The sequence below is a fragment of the Buceros rhinoceros genome, unplaced genomic scaffold (assembly GCF_000710305.1).
Source record: "Buceros rhinoceros silvestris isolate BGI_N320 unplaced genomic scaffold, ASM71030v1 scaffold33214, whole genome shotgun sequence".
NCBI lineage: Eukaryota > Metazoa > Chordata > Aves > Bucerotiformes > Bucerotidae > Buceros > Buceros rhinoceros.
This window is the reverse complement of record NW_010409827.1, coordinates 15,729-17,995: the sequence shown is the minus strand read 5'-3', so window position 1 is coordinate 17,995 and position 2,267 is coordinate 15,729. Positions and strand designations below refer to the sequence as shown.

Here is a 2,267-nt window from a genome sequence, read left to right as displayed (position 1 = left end):
CCCCGCCCGCCAGGGCTCTCTGCAGCGAGCACGGCGTGGTTCAGTCCCACGGAAAGGGCTGATCCGGTTCAGATAGTCCCTAATGTCCCAGCCACGACGTCAGAGCCATTCACCACACAGCAGCGAGCACTACAGCTCCCTGTGCTGCCCACAGCCGCCTCCTGCCCGGCTGGTTCAGCCTCTGGCTTGTTGGCAGCAGATGGATGATTTCAAGGGGCAAACAAATTGCAGGGAAAAACGCAGGATTTAGCGTGAGCAAGGACACGTGGGTGCTGCTGAGCAGCGCTGGGGAGAATTGTGAGGCTGTTTCAGAGTCTCCCAGGCCGGGGCTGCCAGCTGGTGACACGCTCCTGTCCCCCTCGGTGCTGCTGGGCTACCACGGCAGGACCCCCTGGAGCCATGATCCAAATCCTTTGCCCAGCCCAGGGCCATGCCGGCATCACGGCAGCCCCCCTCCACCGGCCCCCAGGACACGCGCACTTACGGGCATGGGGATCTTGGAGAGCTCTTTGCCGATGCAGTTCTTCATGATGCTCCAGAGGTTAAGGCTGTAGTTGGGTTTGTCGGGGATGCGAGTCCGTCTCCTTTTCTTCGGCAGGAGATCTTTGCAAGTGGACTCATTGTAGCTGCTTTGATTCGAGCTTTCAAAGACCTGTGGAAGCAACAGGGGGAACACAGGTCTAAGCCCAGCATGACCCAACCAGAACCAGCAGCTCCCAGGAAAGCAACCACAGCTCAGGAGATTTTATGTGCACTTGTGCTGGGAACGGTCACGTTCTCCAGGCCATGGGGGAAGTAACAGTGTGATTGCCCCCCAGCGCTGCCCTGCTTCCTCCAGGAGGGTGTTAGGGGCGCTGCTGTAAGGCTGCAGACATCTAACCACTCCCACAGCTCCCAGAACAGCCAACTCTGCTCCATCCCAGAGGGGTGGGAAGGATCCAGGTGGAGAGTCCCTCCAACAGCCTCCTCCCCTCCTGCTCCTCTCCCCTGGTTTCGCCCTGCCAGGACCATCTCCCCTGCACTGCCCGGCCAACTCACACTGTCCTCCAGGTTCCAGTCCTCAGGGTGGCCCTCGCTGGCCCCACTCAGGTTACTGCCCGAACGCCTGCAGGGAAGAAAGTACCAGCTGATAAATACAAGGGCAGAGAAGCGGTGAGAAGAGCTGAGGATGGTGCAGCACAGCCATCATCACCCAGAGCATCTCCCTGCACCACCCCAGGGTGCTGCCAGGAAGGCAACAGGGTGCTGGAGGCTGTATGTGGGCGTTGGGAGGGGATGCTCAGCACGGTGTGTCCCACCCTGGGGACACAGAGCCTCTGCTTTTGCCAGCGAGCCCTGAGGTGTGACCAACCATGTGGTTCAGACCACGGGAGTCTACAGCCCAGCGCGGAGTAAGAGCAGGTCAAGGTGGATGAAGGCAAAGCACCTCCTGCTCCAAGGGATGTCCCTCCACCTCCCCGCCCAGGTTCCCCTCAAGCTCAGGACTTGGCTCTCCCACAGTGTGGCTTGATGCCTGCCCTTCCTCGCCTGCTTTGCTACGGCTGGAGCCATGCTCAGCCTCGCCCACTCCAGACCCGCACAGAACGGAGCCGCGGGCAACGGCAGCCCGCTTGCTGGGTTTTTTTTCGGCCCTCCCTCGCCTGCTTTGCTACGGCTGGAGCCATGCTCAGCCTCGCTCACTCCAGACCAGCACAGAACGGAGCCCTGGGCAAGGGCAGCCCGTTTGCTGGGGACATGCACGCAGAGTAACCCCACGGGAGAGGACACTGCCCTCCAGCCCCAGCACAATGCTGGGGAAACTGTCTCTCTCCGGCTCTTCCCACGCTCAGAGCAGCTTTCGCCAGGCTGCACCGTGCCACTGGCCCTGGGGTGGAGGGAACTCGTACCTGTGGTGCTTGGGGTCTGCGGTTACAGTGATAAAAGCTGGTGCATCCTCCATGGCATCAAAATACTCCGTCTCTTCATCTTCATCACTGGCCTCTCCTTTGGCAGCCTGCACACTCCCTGGGAGGACAAAGGGTTTGAGGTGCTCAGGCGCTGCTCACCACTAGAGCACGGAGCTGTCTCCAGAGCCACCCTCCTGCCGCTGGGTCCCGTCCCCGCCTCTCCCTCCCACTCCACAACCAGAAGATGCTGTACCAACTCCCCGTGTCTTGCTCCCCAGCCCGGGCACACGAGGCTGCCCCACCATGCTGGGGAGCACCTCCAGAAACGCCGCCGGGCTGCCGGAGCCAGGCACAGGCAGTATCACCCTCCCAACCACGTCT

At 61.4% G+C, this 2,267-nt stretch overlaps 1 protein-coding gene across 1 annotated transcript in view; it reads right to left on the bottom strand.

Annotated features, from left to right (window-relative positions):
• The window catches only part of LOC104492757 (oxysterol-binding protein 2-like), a gene marked incomplete at its 3' end in the record, with an annotated part of 13,300 nt that overhangs the window by 5,901 nt on the left and 5,132 nt on the right, over positions 1-2,267 (bottom strand). The window contains exons 3-5 of the mRNA XM_010135347.1: positions 1,887-2,004; positions 1,039-1,105; positions 475-652 (exon numbers count right to left, since the gene is read on the bottom strand). Of these exons, the coding sequence (XP_010133649.1) occupies positions 475-652; positions 1,039-1,105; positions 1,887-2,004 (363 nt within the window). The remainder of the gene's footprint in view (positions 1-474; positions 653-1,038; positions 1,106-1,886; positions 2,005-2,267) is intronic.